Genomic DNA, 24,422 nt, shown 5'->3' with positions numbered 1-24,422 from the left:
TAAAACTTGAAAATAAAGTGATCTGAAATGGAAATGCCACCTTCTCCCTTTTCTGTTATCGTAGGTCTGACTTTCTTTACCACCACCACCCCCAACCTCCTCCGGCGCCTCCCTTGCCCAGCCCTGGCCGGGGCTCTATGAACATTGTGTTTTTCATGAGTGTTTAGTGGAATTGGAGACAGGCACTCTCAAATAGGTAGGAAAATGAAAGTGAAAGTCACTCAGTCATGTCTGACTCTTTGCGACCCATGGACTACTGTACTCCGTGGAATTCTCCAGACCAGAGTACTAGGGTGGGTAGCTCTTCCCTTCTCCAAGGATATTCCCAACCCAGAGATCGAACCCTCGTCTCCCACATTGCAGGCGGATTCTTTACCAGCTGAGCTGCAAGGGAAGCCCAAGAATACTGGAATGGGTAGCCTATCCCTTCTCCAGCGGATCTTCCCAACCCAGGAGTCAAACCAGGGTCTCCGGCATTGCAGGCGGATTCTTTGCCAGCTGAGCCACCAGGGCTCTGTGCGTACTGTGTGTTTCGTGCGTGTTTAGTGGAATTAGAGGGAGGCACTCGCAAATAGGGAGGCCTTTTGGAGGAACTGACAGTGAAAGCATTGGAGTAATTGTGGTTAGAGTTGCTGGGGTTGAACTTTCCTCATCTTTTTTCATGGAGTGAGAGTGAAAGTCTCTAAGACTTATGAAGGGGCCAAGGATTTGAGATTTGGGATGTTGTCTTCCTCCCCCTTCCTTCCTCCCTCTCCCCACCTCTTTTAGTCTGAGGAGGTCCCAAGAATGTGGAGTTGGGCATGGTGATCCATCGGGTGCATCAGTTTTTGATGAAATGTTTATTTACCCTAAGTGTTAGCCAAGACTGTTCCAGATTTCAGCCTCTTGGCCCTAAAGATCTCTCAGGTGCTTTTTGTCACTAGGACAAGAATCTCCTTCTTCTCTTTCCTGGACCTAAAGCTGCAGAGTTGCAGCTGGAGAAACAGCCTCATCCTGGAGTGTGCACCCCCATGGCTTGTCCAGGAGGGGACTCCCCAACCTTGCGTCAGATCCCACCTCTTCAGGATGATTTCTCTCCCAACAGCAAGCATGTTGGCCTAGAAAAACCTCAGTGCTGAGCATGATGGGATTCTATACTGGCTTACCTAACGTCTGGCCCCAGGAAGCACTGAGAACTCGGGCTAATGCTGCCCAGGCCTCATTCATATGAGGTGTTGCCAGGAACAAAACGATCAATCCATGAGAGATGCACATTTTTAGTAGAACTTGGGAGCAGCTGGACAGGGTTCCTAGCTGACAGTTTTATAAAGAAAATGGATGGAAGTGATGAATACCAGAGAAATACGCAGCTAATTATTGGATGACCGTGGCTGTTGCCTTTTTGATTTAGAGAACTACACTGTCTATTGTGGTGCTCTACTAAATTCCATGGTGGGCCTGGTAGCTAGTATTTCTGGACAGTCCCCTGACAGGGTCACTCGACTTACTTTCAGAGTTCGGGTGTTTATTTATCTAGGTCAAAGGCCAGAAACAGTGCGATAGTGAAATTCCTGGGACCAAGGAGAATCCAGCAGTGAGGTACAGAAGACACTAAATCAAGTGTCAGGTTAGCAAGCTGAAGTCTTCATATTTATGATAAACTGGGCTGCAGAAAAGAAAAACAGCTTTCCCTTGGCCCTGTTGGTGGCCAAGCTGAACAGCATCTTTGATGACAGCCAGCACCAGCAGACACAGCATTTCTTGAATGTTCACTATTTAAAGACAGATCTGTTAGTTACCTCTCCAGTCAGAACCCATGAGTGAGCTTGTGCAGTAAATGGGCCTTTTACAAATAGTGAGAGTCACTCAGTCGTGTCTGACTTCTTTGCGACCCTGTGGACTATTGCCTGCCAGGCTCCTCTGTCCATGGAATTCTCCAGGCAAGAATATTGGAGTGGGTTGCCATTCCCTTCTCCAGGGGATCTTCCTGACCCAGGGATTGAACCCGGGTCTCCTGCACTGCAGGCGGATTCTTTACCATCTGAGCCACCAGGGAACCCCGATAAGTTCCCAAATCCAAACAGAGTCCCTTTGAAAGAATTCTAATTTAAGGAGTTCCCACTACTGTTTTAACTTAGTTGGTAAAGAATCCGCCTGCAATACAGGCAACCCCGGTTCTATTCCTGGGTTGGGAAAATCCACTGGAGAAGGGATAGGCCACCCACGCCAGTATACTTGGGCTTCCCTTGTGGCTCAGTGGGTAAAGTATCTGCCTGCAATGTGGGAGACCTGGATTTGATCCCTGAGTTGGGAAGACCCCCTGGAGAAGGGAAAGGCTACCCACTCCAGTATTCTGGCGTGGAGAATTCCATGGACTAAGTCCATGGGGTCTCAAAGAGTCAGACATGACTGAGAGACTTTCACTACTGCTTTTCTTGAAAATGTCTTCTATGCTGTGTTTTATCTGTTGAATGGGTATTTCCAAAGATAAAATAACCACAGTCACCTTCTGGTGACTAACTATGATGGTTTTCCTACTCAGTATTCAGAAAAATCTCCAACTGTCACTTACGCAGGATTTATAAAAAATCAGGCAACAGAGAGAGTGGGTGGCAGTTGGAAGGCATGAGCTAACCTAGCATCTGTGCAGATTGGGCAGCCTTGGATAAGCATGGAGTTCTGACTATGTTGATGTAACATTCTCTCTCTTTAGATCTCTCCTACAGGTAAAAACTATTAAGAATCTAGTGACTAGATCTCCTGAATTCGTGGTCTAAGGTGTTTACAGGGAGAGCAGAAATCATCTGCTTCTAGAACACCCACTCGTACAGCAGTGTCATGAGGAGGGTTCAGTGGGATGGTCACTATTATTTATTGAAGACCTACTTTGTGCTCAGTACTTAGCATGTGCGTGCATGCTAAGTCACTTCAGTCATGTCCAACTCTTTGCAACCCTATGGGCTGTAGCTTGCCAGATTCCTCTGTACTGGGATTCTCCTGGCAAGAATACTGGACTGGGTTGCCATGCCCTCCTCCAGGGGACCTTCCCATCCCAGTGATGGAACCCGCACCTCTTACATCTTCTGCATTGGCAGGCAGGTCCTTTATTACTAGTATCATCTGGGAATCCCACTTAACATGATTTTTTGCTTCATAATCTTGTAAAGCCCTCTAGACTGGGATTATTATCTCCATTTTATTCATGAGGAAACTATTAAAATATGTTGATAGTCACACAGCTTATAGAAGCCAGGACATTCTGACTTCAGAGTTCATGATCTTTCTAGATGTGGCTTGCAGAAGGTGAAGCCTCGTCCACGGATATGCATTAGTAAAAGGTACAACTAGAACTCAAACCCAGGCACCGGGTCTCCAGAGCTTCTGCTGCCAAGTGCCGGGCTATGCTCCATGTGGTCAGAGAGAGGACCTGCAGACAGTGAGCATTCTGAACGTTGGAGAGAACATTCCACATCCCGCTTTCCTTAGACCCGAGAATACCTGTGTCTTAGGATGTATGTCTAAACAGCTCATCCATTTCAAGTAAGTATCCTACCACTGAGCTAAGAGATGGAGCCTTTGCGAACAGGCGGCTGTCAGAGTCACCATCCTTGTGACAGACCAGCCCCTGAAACATGCCTGTCTCCTTCCTCGAAGCCTGGCCAAGCTTTCCCCAGCCTGCTAGTTGGTGTGGGGGACCCTGATCCCAGGGACTGCCTGGTCATGAGCTTCAATGTGACTCTGTGATTCTGTAGACAGGAACTATGTGCAGATAGAATAATGACTTGGTGACTTAATGTTCAAAAGCCCCGTCTGTAAATGTAGGGAACCTGTTTGGTTCTCCCTGGACATCCTAGCATCAGAGTTATTTGAGATCTCCAAGGTTATTACTATTTGGCATATGATTCCATGGTCTCCTTAGAAACTCCTGGAGGGACTTTTATGATGGTCCAGTGGTTAAGAATCTGCCTGCCAATGCAGGGGGACACAGGTTCGATCCCTGGTCTGAGAAGATCCCACCACATGCCGCAGGGCAGCTAAGCCTGTGCAGCACTGCTACTGAAGCCTGCTGGCCCTGGAGCCTGTGCCCCACAATAAGAGAAGCCCACGAAATGAGGCGCCTGTGCACTGCCAAAACGAGTAGCCCCCACTCACCGCACACAGCAGCAAGGACCCAGAGCAGCCCAAAATAATTAACTAATTATTTTTTTTGAAAAGGTAATTTCAGATATTTGTAGAAATTTTATCAGAAAAATGTCTAAACCTTCTTCTGTTCTAAAACCCAATTTTAATTTGCTTCTTTACAAAACATCTTTGCCCCTCTCTCCTATCAGGCACATTTGGTAACTCAAAAGCAGAAAGGAAAGTCATCCTTGTGGGTTTCACTGTGCCAGTGGTGGATTAGCAAGAGAATCTTACATTACTCTCTAAGTAAGAAATGGGTGTTAGTTGCTCAGGCGTGTCCAACTCTTTGCGACCCCATGGACTGTAGCCCACCAGGTCCCTCTGTTCATGGGATTCTCTAGGCAAAAATACTGGAGTGGGTTGCCATTTCCTTCTCCATCTAAGTAGGAAAGCATTCTTTAAATAATGGCTGGAAAATCACACCCTTAATACCTTGCAGTGTGTTTTAGAAATTGGTGCTTCATCAAAATCTTTTATAATAGATTTGACAGAATGTCCAAAGCATAGAAGAATATGGAAGATTGCTCAATTTCTTGGTAGATCAGAAAAGTGAGTGTGTTGAGAAGAATACACTTTGAGAAATATATACTGTTTAAGGTGCCTGTCTCTTCAATCATCTTACTTAGAATGGCTGGAGAATTTCCCTGAAGTGGCTAATGTACCATAAGTAGACACTGTGAGCATATTATCTTGTGTGATCAAGACAGAAAAGAAAGGATAAAATAAGAGAAATAGCTCATTTAGCTTTTAGAGCCTCAGATCCAATTTTACACGGATTACTCACCTTTACAGAAGACATAAGCAGACTGTATATGCCTTAATTTAATTTGAGGCAGAAGAAGAAGGAGGATATTTTATTCTTGTCTCTCTTGTCATTGTGTGTGTTCATTAAATAAGTTTTTGCTTTAATTTTTAAAATTAAGCCTAGGAGAAGGGCTTCTAATGCCATTAATTTGATGCAGAAAGTCTATTTTGTACTAATTAGTTTGAAGCATGCAAATCCATTCCTTTTTTTCTTCAAAGAGTGATAATTCACATTTGTATGTCATTCTAGAGTATGTCTTTTTTTTTTTTTTTTTAAATCTCTTCACGCCTGTTCTGCAAGGGAGGTGACGCAACAAGTCCACATTAGGGGTAAGGAAGCCAAGCCCCCCTCCCACACCCACCCCCATCGCACCTTAGATGAACAGCTGCACCTGGTGGTGATGTTTGCCTGAGAACCCAGTCCCCTGGCTCCTGGTTCACTGCAGTCAGTGCCCATCACACCTAGAACCTGTAAGAATGGAGAAGTACTTCAGGTATGATAGAGCCTGTTGTTATTCTCCCGTGTTTTTTCCTCAAGAGCTGAATCCTGTCCAGACATACACAGAAGCCAGGCAAGGCTTCCTGGTGTGCTGCGGGCAGCCCAGCAGTGCTTCCTGCCTGCCCATTGGCTCGGTCAGGCGGGGCTGGATGTCCGCTCACTCTCTGGTACAGGCCTCTCTCTGTCTCATCTGAGCTGAGAAAGTCGCCCATGAGCGGTGGCAAGGTGGATATTTCCATGGCTTACATTCATCAGAGTCCTCCCTAGTGTCACCGCGTGCCTCAGTGGGATGGAAACCGACCCTGGGCTGGAGTTGTCAGTGCTCCCGGCTCTGCAGTTTGGAGGTTCTGTCTCAGGAGATGGCTCCTTGGGGTCTAGAATCCCCTCTGATGGTCTCACCAGCTCTTCTCGCCCCACCATGCTTCTGGTTGGTGGGTTCTGATGCACCCATCTTATGTGACTCTGCATGCCTCGGAGAACCATTTCCAGATGTGTTTTAGAAACTTAAGAATATATGTGGCAGGTGAAGATCATTCTGATACTGCTGGAATTGAGACAGAAATGATGCCACCCGTTGTTCATGGTTAGGTTGATCTGATGTCACCATGACCAGCTTCTATTGAGCTGATTCTTAAAACTCTGTGAACTTAGACACCAGGATAAAGAACCAAAATACAGAAATAGAACGTGACTGAAAGATGGTGGTGGTGAATTTACTCTTCCGTTTCTAACCTTGTAGGGAAAACGATTTATCCTTGCCAGCACACTCTCATTGCACCAGCCAGGGACTGATCCCTGTTACACGTGTGTTGCTCCAGAGGCTTCATTGTGAGGCTCCACAAAGGACCTGAGACAAAGACACACCTGTGAAGGACTGCTGTGTCCTCTCCACATCCCACCACCTCACCATTGCCTGCAGTGTTTCTCTGACCGATGAGGGACCCTTTGAATGGTCAAGTTGGCCCCCAGCCCTCCTAAGCCGTATAGTCTGAGGAGAACCTGTGACCAGACAGCTTGTGGGCGGAGACACAGGTGGTGAGGAACCTTCCTGGTCCTCAGCCTCAGTAAAGGTGGGGGTCTGGGTGATCACATGGGTGGAGCAGTGAGCACCGTGGGGCTGCCTGTCGTGGGCTCCCCAGAAGGCTGAGGCAGTCAGCGCTGCTTCACATTGACGGAGAGTCTGTCCAGCTCAGGGTCGAGGCTTTGTGAGTCTCACAAACCCGCCTCTTCATTAGTCCCGCCAGGCCATCCAGGAGGAGGCCCTGGAATGATTAATGAGCAGGACAGCAAGATACCTGCTGTTGGGGGCAACACCTGTCCTGCACCAGCCACTGAAAACTCCAATGAATGAGGCAAAGTGGAGTCTCTACCAGGGAGCGCTTTGGTAGGTGAGGTGCTCAGCTCCTCTCAGGGAGTCAGGGCGCAGGCTGGCATTCCCCTACTCTGGGCCTTTCTAGATCCTCAGTTGCTGGGCCCAAAATAGTCCCCTCGACCCTGAGAGCTGGGGAGAAGGCTGTGCATGGCGACAGCTGTGGGGACCCTCTTCCCAAGGCAGTGGCGAGGAGGGTTGTCAGAGATGTTGCCAAGAACCTACCAGTATTTGCCACAAAAGCACAAACTCCTGGCAAGAAGTTAGGGGACTTTCTTGATCACAAGTGGTATCTCCTTAGCACTTCAATTACAGAGGATTAGTAGGAAGTGGAGTGCTGGGCTCAAGGAATAATGACACAAAGAAATGAAGCAGAGAAACCCAATTTCCTTCCTTTAAGGGTGAAAAAAATATATATCCATTTATTTAAATGAATTGCAAAGAAGAGAATGGAAGGTGGCATTTACTTCAGCCCAGAATTCGGTGGGTTTTTAAAGAGCTGTGGATCTCCTTGGTCAGACCAGCAGCTGAGATCTGCAGCTTGTCTGGGAAAATTGAACCACAGGCCTGGAACTTCATTAAGATTCAGAAGCCTTCCCCCTGAACAAATGACTCGCCGATCCAGTTCCTTCTCTCCTGCTTCTCCTTGTGGGCCCTTGCCTGGCTTAGCTCATATTTTACATTCAGCACCTCTAGTTACCCAGAAATTGCATGTGAAATTGTGAAATAGAAAAGCAGTGGGCCATGTGACTCCATCAGTTCTGCCTGGGCTTGCATCATCCCTGACTCGTAGCGTTCAGGGGCTGGGCTAGGAGGTTGTCTGACAGAAAGCCCAGAGGCCCCAGGCACCTATCCAAAGTTGCAGTTTGAATACATGCTCTTAGCACACCTGCTGTGTATAGACATTTCAGTGGAACTGAAAGAATATTGGAGACATTCACGGTGAACAAGAAAATTGCCAGAATGAAAGGTAGACAGACGTGATGGTTATTGTCATATAAGCAGTGACTATGTATGAGACTAGACGGTGTTGTGCTGATGGGAGCCTTGTAAGTCCCAGCACTTCATACCCAGCTCCATCTGCAGTGATTCCCCCATGGCATCCTGTCTGAGTCCAGAGCAAAGTGTTCTAAAACCTTATCAGTCACACTGTGATTGGAAAACGCTAGAATATCGTGATTCAGAGAGAGGCAAGTACAGGCCAGAGAGGGAAGGGAGGCAGAAGATGGGGGAGGAGGAGGGGGAAAAGAGGAAGGAGGAGGAGAAACAGGAATCAGGCCCCTACTCTGTGCTCAGTACTTCACATGTCAGTTCATTCTCACAACGATCCCATGAGATAGGCATTGTTGTTCCTAATATACAGATGAGAAAACTGAGGCTCTGAGAAGTTTGACTGTGTATGGGAGGCAGTAGTTGGCATAATGGAAAAAGTATGGATTGGATACTTTTCAGGGTTTTGGAGTCAGACAGAGGTGGGATCAGAGCCCAGCTGTACCACCCGCAAGTTCTGCAACATCTGTTTTCTCATCTATAAAATCTGGACAAGTCCACCTGTGCACAGGCCTATTGAGAGGGTAAAGTACAATACCATTAGTAATAGCACAGCCTTAGCATACCATAGACCCTCAGCAAAAGGCAGGTACCATTACTTGACCTCCCAGTGAGTTGGCTCTTCCCATCACGTAGCAAAGCATTGGAGCTTCAGCATCAGTCCTTCCAATGAATATTCAGGGTTGATTACCTTTAGGATTGACTGGTTTGATCTCCTTGCTGTCCAAGGGATGCTCAAGAGTCTTCTCCAGCACCACAATTTGAAAGTGCTCAATCTTCAGTGCTCGGGTGACTCATTGGAAAAGACCCTGATGCTGGGAAAGACTGAAGGCAAAAGGAGAAGAGGGTGGCAGACGATGAGAGGGTTAGGTAGCATCACCAACTCAATGGACATGAATCTGAGCAAACTCTGGGACATCGTGGAGAACAGAGGAGCCTGGCTTGCTGCAGTCCATGGGGTTGCAAAGAGTCGGCTTCGTGACTGAACAACAAGAGCAGCAAAATTATATGACCTCAGTGGGAGAACCGAGACCTGACTGTGAGAGGTCAGCTTCATCCCAACCTTGCCCTCTTCCACTATGACCACAGCCTCTGGATCTGCACTAGAGAACTATTCTTAAGTGATAAGAACAAGCCAGCCAGGACAGGACGCGGGACATCCGATGAGTCCAGTGCCCTAGGAGTTCTTGACATTTCAGCTTTGCCCCCTGCAGATGAGTCCCTATGCCTCAGCAGACAGGCTGAGATAAGCAGGAGGGTGACCTCACTCGCTAGGCACAGTGGAAAGTATTCTCTGAGCATTTCCATATGCTTGAAATCTTTGACATAAAATTTTACAGTCCTTTTCCCCAAAATTGATGATTGACATTTCATCAGGCCTGTATGTTGATTAGATGAAGAGGGCATGATGTAGAGAGGAGTTCAAAAATACCCCTATGTGTGACTTCCCTGGTGATCCAGTGGTTAAGACTCTCAGCTTCCAATGGCAACAAAGCCAGTGTGGGGGGCATGGGTTTGATCCCTGGTCGGGGAATGAAGATCCCACATTCCACACAGCATGGCCAATTAAATAAATATATAAATTTAAATAATAAAAGTAACCGTATTCATAACATCAGAATTTGCCTCCTTGTATTAAAAAAAACCCCTCCCTTTGCGTCTGTCTGCCCTGCTAGTCTTTGCAAAGAAGACCGTATTATGGTCTTTGCAGCCCCAGTGCCTGGCTCCTAGGTTAGTTGCTCACACGTTTGGACTCAACTAGCTCCATGGTAACAAAGAGCTGGTAAGGGAGCAAATGCTGCCATTTTCTCAGGACTTGAGCCTCCAGAACTGTGTATGAGGCTTCAGCTCGACTTCTACTCAACTCAAAGAGTCCAGGGCAAGCAGTCCATTCCCACAAGTGCCCTGCTCAGCCCTGGGATGGGGCTGGGCTGGATTGAGCACTAGAAATGTCCATGTTCGATGACTTAACAGGCAGGTTAAAGGGGGTGCTGTCTCCTGTTTCCCGCGGAGATGTGCTTTCATCCCCTGAAATGACCATTTCTATGCAATCACTTAATGGGATCTCAAATAACATGTTTCAAACAAATCTTTTATCACTTTTGCCCCTTAGAACACATTTCAAATGCTGGTCATTAAAAACAAGCCATTTTCACAGTCCTCTAATGATGACACTAATAACTGTGGGTTTTTGTCTCTAAGAGTCCTGATGTGCAAGAGGCAAGGAGTAAATTACGGAGCTAACTTTTATGTCCAGGGTTTATTGATCTGTGAGCTTCGAGAGAACTACACTAGCCCCCAAAGCATGGCAGTCCAGATTACCTTTTCATCTAAGTAATTGGGCCACCTGGGTACAGTTAACTTTCTATTTATATTAATAGGAAGATAAAGAGCATGATGTGCCAGTTCTGTAATAAAGTAACGGACGTATCAAAATATTCTACCTGGTAATTATAAATAAGTCAGTTTTCCCATGACCTGCTGAGGATTATGTTGCTAATTCATTGTGCATTTTTTCATAATTTGACATGAGATGATTCCACACTGCCATATACACTTGTGTCTCCAACGGACGTAAAAATACTCCGTCATAAAGTATCCAAGTGTCTTAATGCCTGTCATTTCCTGCCTTTGTTTCTTTACAGGTGAAAGTCATGCTTCGCATCTGTTCCACGCTGGCTCGCGATACCTCAGAATCCAGCTCTTTCTTAAAGGTGGACCCACGGAAGAAGCAAATCACCTTGTATGACCCCCTGACGTGTGGAGGTCTAAATGCCTTCCAAAAGAGAGGGAACCAAGTTCCTCCTAAGATGTTTGCCTTTGATGCAGTTTTCCCACAAGATGCTTCTCAGGTGGGTATAACCCCTCCTCAGGTTCAGGCCATATTGATTAGTTTCAAGAATCTGTAATTCTTCACTAGGACCCAAGAGCTACCTTCCAGAGCAGTCTGCTGGGTCAGTTCCAGCATCCACACAGCAACGTTTGCAAGTCAGTTTGAGTTCCATTGACTAGTTCAGTCCTTTTGAATGGTTGGTGTCACACCTTGGGCAGCCTGTGCCGGGATTTCAGCAGAACATACTCTTGGAGAGAAGGAAGAGTGAGCCAATCAGTGGATGGCAAACAGGAGCAGGAAGGGAGCAGGGCAAATTGGAAGCTTCAGGAACAGCTGCATCAAGGTGCTGGCAACTGGTCCATTGGGACCCCACTTCTGCCTGGGCATCTGCAGTGGACCACCAGGGACGTGTCTCTGCCTGGGCTTCTGGGTGTGAACCTATAAGAAGAGAAAAGGTGTTTCAAGGAGCTGGGTTAGAATTAGGCAGGGTTCTCCAGCTCCGTAGAGGGTAGTCCTAGTGAGGACCTGGAGTGTTAGGCAGAGAAATTGAGGCTGTCATGCAGTCCTGTGGCCTGGGTCAGGCTAGGGATAGCTCTTGATGCATTACAAACTGCTCTAAACCTAGTGGATTAAAACAGGAATAACTTATTATCACTCATGAATCTGTGGGTCAGCTGAGCATTCCTCTACACCCAGCTTGGCACACCTGTGCATCAGTGATCAACTCTGGTTTGGGTCAAGAACTCCATTGATCTTGGCTGGATGTTATCACATGTTTGAGGATTGGCCAGCTTTAGGCTGGTCCAGAGTGGCATTGGCCAGCTCACTTGGTCTGTCTTCCATGTTGTCTCTTATCAACCTGCAGGCTATCCTGGGCTTGCTGTCATGGCAGCAACAGGATCCAAGCTTGCAGGCCTCTTGCGGTCTTAAGCTCAGAACTGACACATCGTCCCTTTTGCTGAATTTGATTGGTCAAAACTTGAGGGGTGGGAAGAGGCTCTGCCTCTTGATTGGAGGAGCTGCAGAGTCACATTGCAAGGGGGAAACACAGAGAGCAATGGAGAATTGTGGCCATTTTTGTTGTTCAGTTATGAGTATGATTTGGAGGCTTCTTGGGGGCCTAGGATGCCAAGATTCCTTAACCAAAGCTCCTGGAACCCATCCCAGTAAGAACAGGTGTCTACTAGAAGATCCACTTACACCATCTGGTGCAATTCATCTGCCATGAATTGGTGCAATGGATCTTGTAGCAGACATCTGTAACCAGGTTATAGGTGTACAGTGGCCTACTTTGCCTGCATTCTGGCATCAGACACCTGCACCTTCCTGATAAATTTCTAGCACTTCCCAAGATTTATTCAAAACAATGTACAATCAGGTAACTAATAGCCTAGAGCAGAACCTGAAGACAGGGTGCTGATGGCTGCCATTTGCAGCTCCTGTTAATTTCCTCTATGTGGCATTTGAATGTAGGAAGTAGTGATATTCACATGGGCACGTATATTACACCATTGGCAGTTAGCACATATTATAGGCTCCATTCATTAACAAGCCGAGCATGTGGTTTCCCCAAAGAGTTTTACTATGAAAAGATGAAGTACTTTATGAATAAGTTCTATAGTATCTCTCTTCGTTACATTTTTTGTGTGTGTTCTACCACCCAATGGGCTCACTAATCTAAACCTGACATTGGGTCTAATAAATGACCCACAAATAATTTAATTAAGCTAAAACTTTTCAAAAGCAAATCTCCCTAAGTCATAAGAATTCCAAAGCAAACCCTAAATTAAGTGTGGCCTATTAACGAGTTTTAGATTTATTCTGGAAAAGGGAGCCATCTTTATTGCTAGTCTTTGCTTACATTTCACACTTGGTTCCAGGGCTCGTGTGCTCACTCTGACAGTTGCAGCCACTTCAAAATGCTTTGATTTTGCTATGGTTCTAATATAGTCAATGACAGTTCTATAAATTAATAAATTTGCAGTTTTCAAGAAGTTTCATGTACATTAACCCACTTGGACTCTTCTTGGAATCCAGTGGTATTGGAAAGGGAGTTATTGCTGTTTTCACATTACAGATAAGGAAACTGAGACTCAAAAACTCAGTCTCTCATTCATAGACCCTTTCCTGGGTGGACATCCATCCTGGATTCTTCCTAGGAAACAATCTGTGTCCTGCTCAGTGTGGTGTTGTATCTTTGTCCTCTCGCCAGTTTATCCACTGTTTACTAGCAGTGTGTCCTTGGGCAAGTCACTTCACCTCTCTGGGCCTCAGTGTGCTCAACCATAAAATGCAAACAAGATCAAAATATGCCTCATGCGGTTGCTGTGATTCACTGCATGGATACACATGAGGTGCTTAGAGCAGAGCCTGGACGTAGTGAGTGTCCGATAAATGCTATTTCTACTATTCTGTTGTCATTGTTAGCAGTGTTATCAGGCTGCTGGCATGGCCAGCCTCGGTCCCTTTGAGGGAACACCCTTTGAGCCTCTCAAACGGGAAAGCAGGAAAGTGTGCCAAAGGGGCCTCTGCTCTCAGGCCCTTGTGGTTGTCCTGTGAAGCAGCAGCCACCACAGTGGCCCGAAGCAGTCATGAGCTTTGCTTTCACTGGGTCTCTAAGGACATCAGACTCCTGAAGCTCAGCAGTGCTTGGAACAGCCCTTGCTCCTCGTTATAAGCTACCCTCAGTACCCTCAAGTGGGCTTGGCAGTCGTCAGCTGCCCATTGCTGGGGCAGACCTCTGCTGGGTCCAGCTTTTGGGAGGTGTCTTAGTCCATTTAGCTTCCCTGGTGGCTCAGACGGTAAAGTGTCTGCCTACAATGTGGGAGACCCGGGTTTGATTCCTGGGTCGGGAAGATCCCCTGGGAAAGGAAATGGCCATCCACTCCAGCACTCTTGCCTGGAAAATCCCATGGACGGAGGAGCCTGATAGGCTACAGTCCATGGGGTAGCAAAGAATCGGACCCGACTGAGCAACTTCACTTTAGTCCATTTGCACCCTCTTAATGAAACAGCACAAACTGGGTTTCTTATAGGCAACAGAAATTTATTTCTTACAGTTCTGAAGGTTGGAAGTCCACGATCAAGGAGCTGGCAGTTTCAGTGTGTGGTGAGGGGTGCTTCTTGATTCATACACAGCTGTCTTCTCCATACATCCTTACATTGTGGGATGAGCAGGAGAGTTCTCTGGGGCCTCTTTTGTAAAAGCACTAATCCCATCCATGAGGGCTTCACCCTCGTGACTTATCACCTCCCAAAGGCTCCACTTTCAAATACCATCACACTGAACATTCAACATATGAACTTGGATGGAGGAAGGGGAATGCAAACATTCTGTCATCACCAGGAAGGGTGGGTGGGAGAACTGAGTCCTGCCCGTGGGGAGCCCAGCCCTGCCCACGGAGTCTGCTCGGGAAGGCTCCTGCCTCTCTCGGTTCAAGGGGAAAGAAAGCAAAGGGCCTCCAGGGACCATGGTCAGCTCCTAACAAACACCAGATGGACATGTTGCTGAGCATTCTCTTCTCAGTGAACACTGGGCAGGAATTCTGCATGGGAACACCTGCCCGCCCATCCTGTGCCCTGTGAGGCCGCTCTTGTATCTCTCTGACCTCAGGCCTTTGGACAGGGGAGTCAGGGATGTGTGTGGATTTGGCTGACATTCAAGCATCTTTCTCTTTGCTGACCTTGAACCTAATATGGTTTATTTTATGTATGGCTCTAGGTGGGCTCTCAACCTCCTAGATTCCATCTCACTTCATATCCAAGGAAGGCAGGATTCATTTGTTGATAACTTTTCCCAGTCCTGCAGAGGCACGTTAGCAAATTCCATCAAGTTTCCACTGCCTCCATCTCAGGGTTTGGCACTGGGCTCTCATTGCTTAGGCTCTGGGGGTGAGACAGAGCCTGTGGTCCCCACCGCAGCCTTGTCCAGCTACCGCCTTCGTTGAGTGGGAGCCCCCAGCAGAGCTGCCGAGGTGACCACCAGAACAGTTGACGACTGTTGGGAGTGTGGTTTTTCCATTTCAGTTCAGGGGAGAAAATTGATTTTTGAACACTTAGGTTCATTGTGTTGCTGCAACCTGGAGTTGAATAACTGCATTCATTGCCGAGGCTGCAGTTCTCAGATTCCCACTAGGAGGCACATTGCTCTGATGCCCGTGGAGCTATCAGTTTGCATGTCCTCCGACTGCTTCCAGATCCGCCACGATACTGAGGCAGAAAAGAAGGTGCAGCACATGGCGAGTGATTGGCCCTCGCTGCTGTGGAAGCCTTGGATGCTAACCAGAGGGATTTCCCAGATCCCCAAATCAGTTCATAAAATGTACTTTCTTATCATTTGCAGAGCACTGTATTATTGGGTGTTAATGGGGAAATCCCAAATGTTACCAAGAGCCTGGCCTCTGTCTAAAGATTTAATAGTCACACTGGAGATGAGACATATAACAGGCTGAAGAAAACCCACTGTAATATACTGACCGATGGTGATTAATAGTGTATATGTTGAGTGTATCTATAGAGAAAGAAAGAGAAAGCTGGTTTTGAAAAGGGAAGGATGGAGATGGAGAAAGAGGAGGGAGTTAGGAAGACAAAGCAGACATCCATCATTAACCTCCTGCTTGTATTAGAACTATAATGTATCTCAAGGTCACTTTTTCCTGAAATGGCACATCACCTTTTACTCTCTAATAAAGCCTAATCTATTTCATAAACGCACGCGCACACACACACGCACATGTGTGTGTGAAAGGAAGGAAGGATCTAGTTAGCAGAGGGTGAATGGAAAATTTAAATATTTGTACAAGGATGCCAGAATGGCAAATCAGAGAAGGGTGTAAGGTCCGTGAAGGCACCCTGGATTCCCATTCCAGTCTGTTCCTGCCTCGTCTGCAGAGACAGCAACTGAAATGTACGATTAGCAGAAGGGTGGTTTGCATGTAATGAGTGTAACTTTCAGACTTGCAAAGGACGGAGAAGTATGAAGGGTTCTGAGAACCTCCAGGACTCCATTAGAGCTGACCCATCTGAAAATGCCAAGGCTTTGTGACCCTGAGCCCGAGGAGAGCAGGCACAAGTTTCCATTGTTAATGGTCCACCCACAGCTTGTGTCTCCTCTTGTGTCTGCCAGGCGGAAGTGTGTGCTGGAACCGTGGCAGAAGTGATCCAGTCTGTGGTCAACGGGGCAGACGGCTGTGTGTTCTGTTTCGGCCACGCCAAGCTGGGTCAGTGAGAACTTCGCTTCTTCATGCTGCTTGCTGGATTCCCTGTTACTTCATCCTTTTTTCTGTATTGTCCTCAGATGAAGGGGAAGGTGTTTTCCTGCAGTGCTGAACTAAATAATCATGAATAACTGTTTCTGCTTCTGAAATGTAGATGTTTATCCTAAGTGGATTCCCAGTCATCTAGTAAAGGCTTAAAGTCCGGAAGATGAACAAAGAGTAATGGGATTGTTCCCAGTTGGTCTGGGTCAGGGTCATGCCCAGAAAGCCAGCAGGAAAATTACATTTCCTGAGCAGGGGTTGTTGGGGAGCAGAGAGGGCCCCCCTTTCCTCTTGGAGTCTACATAAAGCCAGAGGAGCAGCCACCAAGCAAAGCTTAGACCCCATTAGACCCTATCTGGGGGGATCAGTCTGGAAGCACCCATACTTCCTACCACCCAGCAGTCGAGAACCCACCTGTGCTGAAGCACCTGGGAAAGGAGGCCTCCCCACAGCTCTGTGAGGGCCTAATGACTGAATCCTCCTGAAGTGCCTTCTTAATCCTGACCTATGGCCCTCTGCTCACCAGGTCTTACCTGGCGTGCTTGATAAGTTAGTAATTTGGGGCTTTCCAAAACATGGCCCTGGGCAGAGCTCCCAGCAGCAACTTTGCTATAATGGAGCCAGTTCTAGGCCAGGATGGAAAGCCCATTTCATCTCACTACCACTTCTTGATCTCTGATCAAAGCAGTGGTCCAGATTTTAAAGGGAATTTGCTCATGCTATAAAAGTATACCCAGCATTTAACTTGAGAAAGGATACAAAGTGTAAGCATGTGGAGTGAATCTGTGGGGTGTGATAAAAAGACCCATTACAGTGATGAAACACCTCTAGCCTTTGCACCATGAGGAAAATAGTGCGGAAACTGGATAGCTTGTAATGTTGTGGGATCTTCCTTGAGGTCAGTTGTGATTTAACCTTGACATCAGTCTGGGTTCTCACATTCTTTATTATAGCCCTTCCACCAATAGTACTTGGAAATGTCTTTTTTGTTGTTGCTGTCACATTTTTGATGTTGTTGAATACTTTTCACCTTTTCATTTCCTTCCCATTCCCCACTCCCCAGGCCTTTCTCCTGCCTCATTGGCATCTATTCTTGAGACTGCAGAATGATGTCCAGACACTCAAGCTGCTATTCTTTCTTCCCTTGCCCTCCCAGGAAAGTCCTACACCATGATTGGCAAAGACGACTCCATGCAAAATCTGGGCATCATCCCCTGTGCCATCTCTTGGCTCTTCAAGCTGATCAACGAACGGAAAGAAAAGACAGGAGCACGTTTCTCGGTGCGGATCTCAGCCGTGGAGGTGTGGGGTAAAGAAGAGAACCTTCGGGACCTGCTGTCGGAGGTGGCCACGGGCAGCCTGCAGGACGGCCAGTCCCCAGGCGTGTACCTGTGCGAGGACCCCATCTGTGGCACGCAGGTGATTGCTTCCGGGGGCTTGGTCGGCTCCGGGTGGCTCATCCCTACCTCAGCGGCTGGGGCACTTCACCTCGTGACTCACTCAACATGTAAACTGGGAAGGCTTGCAAGTGTTTACTTTAAAGTGGACTGGAACTTTACGGCCTGCAGCTGCAGGACCAGCTGCTTGCCCAACCTAAATATTTGTACCTTGAATCTAATTGACAATGAGCAGGAACCACAATTGTTGTAGCAATCGGGGGAAATTGAATTCACTTTTCTTTACGCCCCTTTCCAAAAAAAAGAAAAAAGAAGTACAATCTTTCTTTTGTTTAACAACAAGCCGAAATATTTACTGCTTTGCACAAATAGCTCCAGCCATTACTGGGACTGTTTATGGCTCTATAAACTGTGTTTCTGGCACTGGTTTACAACCGGATTAGTGGTGCTGTAGGAAAAACTAATAACCACTTTCTAATTAGAACCATGATATAATTGCTAAGCCAAGAGAAGTTCCAGTTGGCCTCTTCAGGATGTCTTGCCTGTTGAAAGTGTTTCTACCTCGCTGTTTGATGATAGATGCAGGAATGACCTGGGAGGTCTCTGGTTCACACCCAGAAGAATCACTTCTTTCAGTCTCTAGCAGTAGGCTTTAGTTTCTAGTTTTATCAGATGCCTGCATTTTAGATGTGTTCATTTTGATAAGTATAACACCTATCTCATCTCAAGTGGGATTATTTTCTCAGGTGAAGGTACCCTCTATTACCCCCATCTACTCATACCTGTCCATGTTCTTGCCCTGCTTAAAGCATCTCAGATCCTCCTACTTCCATTATGCATCCTCGTGATTCACACAGCCTTACGTGACCTTCCAGGATCACCTATTCCCACTTTCCTCCTTGCCGCTCTTCTTAAATTACATTTAGACCACCTCAGAAAGCAGTGACTCTCAAACTTTAATGTGCATAAGAATCCCTGAGGATCTCGTTAAAATGCAGATTCTGGTTCTGAAGGCCTGGGATTGGGCCCCTGATCATGCATTTCTAACAAGCCTCCCAGTGACTGACCGCACTCTCAGGAGCAAGACTCTAAGGCGTCCACCATCCTCCCTCTTACCCTGGGCCTTTGCAAATTCTATTCCCTGTGCATGGAACAGTGCATGCTCCTCTCCTCTTGCTCTTCATCTGGCTAACTCCTTATTTGGGTGTATTAGCTAGATGTCACTCCTTCCAGGAAGCCCTCTTGGATGTTTCTGCTGACTGTCACTTGTGATTGCCTGGTTAGTTCTCAGCAATGCCCAAAGGTCTGTACCATGTCTGACTAAAATTGGCTCTTCATAGTTTTAATGATGCATCAGATATTATTTGGATATCAAACCTAAATAGAATGCAAGCTAAGTGGTCATACAGACCTTAATGCAGTGGTTCTCAAACTTCAGTCTTCATCAGAGTTGCCTGGAAGACTTGTTAAAACACAGACTGCTGGGCTCCACCTCTAGAATTTCTGATTCAGTAGGCCTGGGATAGAGCCCTGAAATACGCATTTGTAACAAGTTTCTATGTTATACTGATGTTGCTGGTCTGGGGACTACACTTTGAGAACTACCAGTTGGAAGCATAAGACGTGCTCAGACCTCATCTACACAGCACCTGTGACAGAGTTGGTGTGACCCTACCCACTGTTCCCACTCTGAGCATCACCTAGACATTCAACTATGCTATAACCTCCATTCACTTTTATAACATCAATAATGGAGTTCCACAGAGGTGAAAGCTCTGATTAAATGAAGCTGGGAGAGATTGGGGGCAGGAGGAGAAGGGGACGACAGAGGATGAGCTGGCTGGATGGCATCACTGACTCGATGGGCGTGAGTCTGAGTGAACTCCGGGAGTTGGTGATGGACAGGGAGGCCTGGCGTGCTGTGATTCATGGGGTCGCAAAGAGTCAGACACGACTGAGTGACTGAACTGAACTGAACTGAAGAAGAGGACAAGACCCATGTCCTCTTTACCTTCTTGCTGAAGAATATTTAACATTCTTTGAGTTATTTTTCTGCCATAGTAAGTATAAAACAATGAGCTCAAGAGAACCTGTCTTTGAAGTTTGAGGATTTTGGTGGCCTCAGGTTCTAAACATCAACTCTCCCAGTTCAGAATTATGGGTGCAGTTAGAGTCAGAATCAGTTCAGTTCAGTTCAGTTGCTCAGTTGTGTCCGACTCTTTTTGACCCCATGAGCTATAGCATGCCGGGCTTCCCTGTTCTTCACTATCTCCTGGAGCTTGCTCCAACTCATTCCATTGAGTCAGTGATGCTATCCAGCCGTCTCATCCTCTATTGTCCCCTCCTCCTCCTGCCTTCAATCTTTTCCAGCATCAAGGACTTTTCTAATGAGTCAGTTCTTCACATCAGGTGGCCAAAGTATTGGGCTTCAGCTTTAGCATCAGTCCTTCCAATGAATATTCAGGATTGATTTCTTTAGGATTGACTGGTTTGATCTCCTTGCAGTCCAAGGGACTCTCAAGAGTCTTCTCCAACACCACAGTTGAAAAGCATCAGTTCTTCAACATTCAGCTTTCTTTGTGGTCCAACTCTCACAACCATACATGACTACTGGAAAAAACATAGCTTTGACTCTATGGACCTTTGTCAGCAAAACTGTCAAAATGTCTACTGACCCTAAGGCTCATACTACAAATCATTTCTTTGAACAAATCAGAAATATTCATTTCCTTTTCTTCCCCTCCCTTGATAAAGAAATGCAGGTCAAATGCTGATAATATTGCTCTGAGTCAGGTTTACTGTCAAAATAATTGCCAAGGCATCTCATAGGATTTAGATACATTCCCCCTGATGCTTCTTTAATCAATTAATGAGTATGCTTTGAACATAATTTAGAAATTAAAGATAAAGTAGATATCCCTTTAGATGAGACAAATGATATAGATGAGACATTCAAGTAGATTGGGGTTGGTTTTTTTTTCATGTCTTTTACATTTACTTCTTTAGAACTATTCTAGTAAATGTGGCCTAAAATTGACTTTAATTAAATAGCTGGAAAAATTAAGAGTTGAGTTAAAGCCAAGTAAGGTTTCATACTTCTTTGAGATACAGTACCCTGGATTACCTGCTTCTGTACAGTCTAATCTTTGAACTCAAGATGCAGTCACATCCCACATGTTCCCTTAGGTACATGGATTGCCCAGGATGTTGGGTTTTCTGGGCTCTGCAGAGGTCAGGGCGGGACACCTGCTCCCACTGAACACTGAGATAAAACCATTTGCTTTTCACGCCTGCTACTTAGAGATTCTGGGCTTCCCTGGTGGCTCAGCAATAAAGAATCCACTGCCAACACAGGAGATTCAGGTTCAATCCTTGGGTCAGGAAGATCCCCTGGAGGAGGAAATGACAACCCACTCCAGTATTCTTGCCTGGAAAACCCCACGGACAGAAGAGCCTGGTGGGCTGCAGTCCATGGGGTCACAAAAGGGCAGACACGACTTAGCAACCAAACAAGAGCAGCTTACAGATTCTACTTCCATTGTAAAATGGGTAAAAATATTCTTCTCCAATAAGCATGCTTAGGGTTAATTTTCAGATATGAATAAATTAAGCTGAGAATTGCACATGGGCATGGTCCCTGGTTCCAGAAGGACATCAGCCTTGGAGAGTCGGGGACAGCCAGCCTGAGTGGCAGGTGAGCCCTCTCGCCTGCGGCATCAGCCCTTCCCTTGTGTCTTGCAGCTGCAGAACCAGAGCGAGCTGCGGGCACCCACCGCAGAGAAGGCTGCCTTCTTCCTGGATGCGGCCATCGCCTCCCGCCGGGGCAACCAGCAAGAGTGCGACGAGGATGACCTCCGCAACTCGCACATGCTCTTCACGCTGCATATCTACCAGTACCGCATGGAGAAGAGCGGCAAGGGGGGAAGTAAGTGCGCCTCGACCCCCACTCCTCCTTGCCTTCCCTGGGGAGAAGGCTCTCCTCCAGGGCAGCCCGGGACCTTTTAAAGCATAACACAATCTAAGCCCTTCCCTGGTGGTCCAGTGGTTAAGACTCTGCACTTCCAGTGCAGGGAGCATGGGGTTTGATCCCTGGTGGGAGAACCAAGATTTCACATGCCTTGGGGCTCGGCCAAAAAGAAGGTATCTAGTAAATGAATTTTTAAAAAGAAATGTAGTACAATCTCACCAGTCTGGGCTGACCTTTGCTTTCGAACGTCCAAGAGAAAAGGGCTCCCTTGGTAAAGATAATTTACACATGTGATTGCTATGGGAACGTAAGAAAACAAACTTTCGTAAAGAAAAACAGCCGCTTCATAGTATATTTTTGTTCATAAACCATAAAAGTGCTCATCATGAAAGACCAATGTGTCTACCAAAGCACCCTGGCCACGTTACTAATCATTAGTTTGAATCCACTCTATGAACCCAGAAGAAACAAAATCATGTTTTTAAAATAGACTGTGAATCTGACTTTTGAATAGCTAACCAGATCCTGGCTGCCTCCCTCCCTCAGGTAATGCCCAGCAGTGACATTTCTCTGTAAACAGCTATGCCTGGGATGTGCTCTGTGAGCAAGCTGCCCTGCCAGGAACCCAACTCAGTACTTAGAGGGTCCACTCTTGGCTGTTTTCAAAACCAGCACTGCACTCCAGTCTTTGTCTGCCGAGTAGTATATACTCCATGCTCAGAAGTTGAGTGCCAGCATTCAGTTGAGTGTCTCAGGTGGGACCCTGGGCTGTGGGCAAAGTAGTCCATTGACCTCACTGGGCTTTTCTAAGGCAAGTGTGGCCCCCAACACTTGGCTGGCCAAGTAGCAGCAGCTCTCTGTCCCCTTCTACATGGCTTTTCAAAACCCAGGCAGTTGGCCCCCAGCACTCTCCAACTGGATGCCAGAAAGACAGACAGAAGCCCTGAGTTAGGTGTCTAGGCCTGGTGTCTAGAAGTTGTGGAGCTAATTGACTATAATGGGAGGCAACCAACCAACCAAATTCCATAGAACCTGGAATAAGACACGCAGCCTCGACCTGCGGATGGGCCCCCCCGTTTGGGCTCCTTGTTGCCCAAAGAGTTGGAAACTGGTTCTCCTGGAGGCAGCTGTGGGGGGCTTCCATTCCCCCTTTCTGCTTAAGGGAAGTGGAAGCTCCCTCCTCCCCCCATCTCAATGCCTTTGTTGGTCCAGTCTTCCGTTCTTGTTCCTATTCCTTAATTGTTGTTTAGTTCAGGTTAATGAGATATAATTTAAATTCAGTAAAAATTACCCACTTTCTATATTGTTAAGTAAATGTTGGCACATCTATTCAGTTGTGTAGCCACCTCCACCATTATCAAGATAGAGAACAACGCTACAGGTACAGAAAAGTCCCTCTAGCCCTAGCCGTCAGGCCCCTCTCCAGCCCATGACAACCACTGATCAGATTCTTGTCCTTATAGTCTTGCCTTCATCCAGCATATCACCTAAATGGAACCATGTGGTCCACTTGTGGCCCTTTTGTGTCTGGCTTCTTTTATTTAATATAATGCATTGGATGGGCTTCCCAGATAGCTCAGCAGTAAGGAATCCACCTGCCCATGCAGGAGACGCAAGAGATGGGGGTCGATCCCTGGGTTTGGAAGATCCCCTGGAGAAGGAAATGGCAACACACTCCAGTATTCATGCCTGGAGAGTTTCATGGACAGAGGAGCCTGGCGGGCCACAGCCCATGGGGCTGCCAAAGAGTTGGAAACGACGGGGTTACTGAGCATGCTGCAGGGAATTTGAGATGCATCCTTGTAGCCGCATGGATCAGTCACTTTTCTTGCAGAGATGTACCCTGCCCTTCTCCCCTGTTATGGGATTGTGTAGTCCCAGGACTAAAATCTTGCTAGATATCGGGAGGGGACAGAATTCCACTAACCCAGGCTTGGACCCACAGCCTTGGCTACTTAAACCGGCTGCTGCCCAGGAATCCAGTACTGGCCCTCACTTGCACCCGAGGAGATACGTCGTCCGTCAGCTGATCAGATCACTCTTGACAACCAGTGATGGCGATACAGGTCTGGCTGGGGATGAGCAAAATCTTTCAAATGCGAGCCTTTCAGGGGAGATTGATTTTCCGTGGAGGGCTCATGTTATGTTTAGCATTTCCATTTAGAATAACTTGCTAGAAGAGAAGGAGACAAGGAATTAGGATAGGGATGAAATGATCCAGACCTTTAAATTCTCTAACAGAGCTTTATCCACAGTTCTCCTGACAGTCTGGGAGCTAGCTTTAGATCCTGACCTCACTGATTTTTCTGGGTTCTATCTTAGCAGCATGAATGTGGGGAGTCTGAAAAAAAATATTTATTTTATTCTTTTAAGCAGCCAGTAATCATCGTAATCAAAGCTTACAGTGGATTCTTGTACTGTCAGCAAAGGGTGACTTACTGAAGATCTGAATCTGGAGCCAAATAGCTTCCACATGTTTCTGAGCCGAAAAGCTCTGGAGGAAGGATAATCTCCTCCTTCTAGGTTTCAAACCAAGTTAAAGCAACTTTGTTGTCAGTTTTTCACTTCCTTTCATGGGTCTGCTCTCAATCTGGAATCTGAAAGTAGGGAGGAATCTTGAAAACAAACAAACAGTTGATTAAATTATTTCAACTCTAAGAACTTAGCATTCAACTTCCAAAAAGTGTAGGCTAGGAGAAGGAACGGAGAAGGCAATGGCAACCTGCTCCAGCACTCTTGCCTGGAAAATCCCATGGATGGAGGAGCCTGGTAGGCTGCAGTCCGTGGGGTCGCTAAGAGTCGGACACGACCGAAGCGACTTAGCAGCAGCAGGAGAAGGAAATGACAACCCACTCCTGTATTCTTGCCTGAAGAATCCCAGGGACAAAGGAGCCTGGTGGGCTGCTGTCTATGGGGTCGCACAGAGTCGGACATGACTGAAGCGACTTAGCAGCAGCAACAGCAGGACACTCCTTAAACCCAACCATCCACCCAAGTCAGCCCTTAACCAATCCTGGGCACTTATTAAATATTTAACATCAAATTCATTTTCTTCCTATTTATAAATTGTGGAAGTGAATGGCT

General features: G+C 46.8%; 1 protein-coding gene across 1 annotated transcript in view; it reads left to right on the top strand.

Annotated features, from left to right (window-relative positions):
* Positions 1-24,422, top strand: part of KIF26B (kinesin family member 26B) — a 509,132-nt gene that overhangs the window by 406,243 nt on the left and 78,467 nt on the right. Inside the window, exons 6-9 of the mRNA XM_052653992.1 lie at positions 10,529-10,735; positions 15,842-15,935; positions 17,131-17,393; positions 21,113-21,296. Of these exons, the coding sequence (XP_052509952.1) occupies positions 10,529-10,735; positions 15,842-15,935; positions 17,131-17,393; positions 21,113-21,296 (748 nt within the window). The remainder of the gene's footprint in view (positions 1-10,528; positions 10,736-15,841; positions 15,936-17,130; positions 17,394-21,112; positions 21,297-24,422) is intronic.

This window comes from Budorcas taxicolor, chromosome 16 (genome assembly GCF_023091745.1).
Source record: "Budorcas taxicolor isolate Tak-1 chromosome 16, Takin1.1, whole genome shotgun sequence".
NCBI classification, from domain to species: Eukaryota; Metazoa; Chordata; class Mammalia; order Artiodactyla; family Bovidae; genus Budorcas; species Budorcas taxicolor.
The sequence above is the reverse complement of the archived record's forward strand: the minus strand, read 5'-3'. Positions and strand labels throughout refer to the sequence as shown.